Source organism: Orycteropus afer, unplaced genomic scaffold (assembly GCF_000298275.1).
Source record: "Orycteropus afer afer isolate SDZICR_OR568_19922 unplaced genomic scaffold, OryAfe1.0 scaffold00259, whole genome shotgun sequence".
Taxonomy (NCBI): domain Eukaryota; kingdom Metazoa; phylum Chordata; class Mammalia; order Tubulidentata; family Orycteropodidae; genus Orycteropus; species Orycteropus afer.
Genome location: NW_006921846.1, coordinates 4,925,208 through 4,927,905, shown reverse-complemented (window position 1 = coordinate 4,927,905; position 2,698 = coordinate 4,925,208). Strand labels below are relative to the sequence as shown.

General features: G+C 41.2%; 1 protein-coding gene across 1 annotated transcript in view; it reads right to left on the bottom strand.

Moving 5' to 3' along the window:
* IL13RA1 (interleukin 13 receptor subunit alpha 1) overlaps positions 1–2,698 on the bottom strand; it is a 79,972-nt gene that overhangs the window by 12,758 nt on the left and 64,516 nt on the right. The window contains exon 10 of the mRNA XM_007949995.1: positions 1,378–1,462. Coding sequence (XP_007948186.1) covers positions 1,378–1,462 — 85 coding nt within the window. The remainder of the gene's footprint in view (positions 1–1,377; positions 1,463–2,698) is intronic.

Sequence of the window (2,698 nt, the reverse complement as noted above, 5' to 3'; positions counted from 1 at the left end):
CTTACACTTATTAAGTAAGTGTGCCAGGCACACTAAATTGTTTTTGTGTATTAAATTAACCCACATATTAACACTATGAGCAGGTGCTACCCCCCCCTCCACTTTAAAAATGGGAAAACTGAGGCATAGAAAGATTAAGGAAGTCACCCAAGGTCAAAAATATGGTAAAATGACAGAGCAGAGATTTGAATCCAGACAATCTGACTCCAGAGCCCAGGCTATTATCTACTGTGCTATACTGCTTCCCTCAATTTACTGCCCTGTGCCTAGTGTGAGGAGCTCGGGTAACATACTGGTTAAAGCACTGGGCAGCTGACCAAAAGGTTGGCAGTTTGAACGCACCAGCTGCTCCGTGAGAGGAAAGTGAGGCAGTTGGCTTCTGTAAAACAATGGTACAGAGTTATTCTCTGTCCTAAAGGGCTGCTGTGAGTCAGAATTGACTTGACAACACTGGGTTTTTTTGTTTAGAGCCTAGTATTACTAATTTAAGATATATACAATGATATTTATTTCTTTTAGTGCCTCTGTTACATTATTTAAGGAGCTCTGGAGACACAGTGCCTAAAGTATTTGACTGCTAACCAGAAGGTTGGTGGTTCAAACCCATCAGTCACTCTGCGTGCTCTGGAGCAACCTAGTTCCATAAAGATTTACTGCCTTGGAAACCCAATGAGGGTCACTATGAATCAGAATCAACTCAATGGCAGTGCATTTTTTTAAAAAAATTATTAGTATTACTTTATTTAGATAAATGTATTTCTGGAATCCTTTTGTTCCCATAAGGTCTTAGGTTTCCCAGTCACAAATTCTGGCATGAGAGTCTACAGGATACAACTGTAAGAGCTGGGGTAGGTCTGCTCTACTTCCATGTCTCTGGAGTCCAGCTTTCCAGGGAAAAGCAGGAACAAAATACATTTCAAGTTCTTATCCTATCTTTATATTCCCCAACATCAAATTTTTAAACTGCCAAAGAGTTGGAAGTTCTGGCTATTGGGCTAGTTTCATAATGGAGGCACCTTCCCTCTCCTAGTGGCGCAGTGCCTAAGGCATTTGACCGTTAATAAGAAGGCTGGCAGTTCAAACCCACCAGCCACTCCTCAGAAGGAAGACTGGACAATCTACTTCTGTAGAGATACCACCTCAGAAACCCAAGGAGGGGTCGCTATGAGTTAGGATCAACTGGACGGCAGTGAGCTTGGCTTTGCTTTTTTTTTTTTTTACCCCAGAGAATAGTGTTGAGCCCAGTGATATAAGATAGGTAAAGTATTCTAGGGACTTGGCCTGAGATACAACATTTTAAACCAGCCCTTCTTTCACCTTTTATATAAAACATAGTTTAAAGTAACCAATTTCAAACCCTATAGAATCAATGCTTACCAGGGTATCATCATTCTGGTCTCCAAACATTTCTTTAAAAATCTTGCCAGGGTCAGGAATCGGAGGGAATATAATGATCTTGAGCCTTTAAGAAAACAGAGATATTTTGGGTCAAACCTTCCAGGCCACAGGAACATCCCACCTAAATACAGCTATATTAAAAGAAGGCTTGAACAAAAGATAAGAATACAAATCATCTTTAGTGAAGAAGCAGTTGTAAAGAAATTTCTAAAACAGGCCTGTCTTAAGAGCATCACGTTTGAGTGGGGCAAAGGGACCATCAGGATAAGCAAATTAGTTATACCCTGTATTTTAAGTAATAGTGGTAACTTGCTGTTTATAATTTTAGGAAAAAAAAATCTTCTAAGAATAGGGGACATTCCTCTTTTTCTTTCTTCTTCTTACCTCTCTCCTCTCCATTTTTGAATCTTACAACGCTCCCTGGTGGACCTGCTCATCTCCTAGGTCTCTGAACATTGTAGTGCCCCAGGGTTTAATCCTTTGTCCTCTTTCCTTCCCTTCTCTATCTTACCTGCTCTCTGAGTGGTCTCTTACAGTTTTAGGGCTTTAAATTCATTTATATGTCAGTGATTCCCCAAATTCTATTTCTAGCCAAGACCTCTCCTGTCATCCAGACCCATATATCCAATTTCAAGTGAATATATCTACTAGGTATCTCGAACTTGGCATGCTCAAAACCAAACTCCTCATCTTTCCCCTAAAGCTAGCTCTCTATACCAATCTTCTCTGTCTCAGTAAATGTCTCAGTTGCTCAAGCCAAAAATCTGAGAAGTATCCTTGAATCTTCAATTTCCCTTACAGCTCTGCAGATCAACCATCAGCAAGTCCTATCATTTTAACCTTCAAAATATATCCCACATCTGACCACATTTTACTATCTCCATTGCTAACCCCTGGCCCAGGATATCATCAGGTCTCCCCTAAAACACTGTAATGTCTCCCAACTAGTCTACCTACTTCCATTCTTGCCCAGGTTGATTCTTCACTCAGGAGCTAGGGTGATGTGATTTAAGACAGTAATCAGATCGCATCTCTCCCCTGCTTCAGACCCTCCAATTTTCCCCATCCTGCTTAGCATAAAATCTCAGTTTTTTTGCCATGGCCTGCATAATCAACCTTGTCAACCTTTCCAGACTCATCTCCAGCCACTGTTCCCCTTGCACACTGTGTGCCGGCCACACCAAGCTCATTCTGCCCTTCACACTTGCTGTCCCCTTCGCCTGGAAAGTTCTTTCCTCAACTATCGAAATGGATCACTGTTATACTTTGAGTTACTTACTCCTCAGATGTCACTTTCCCA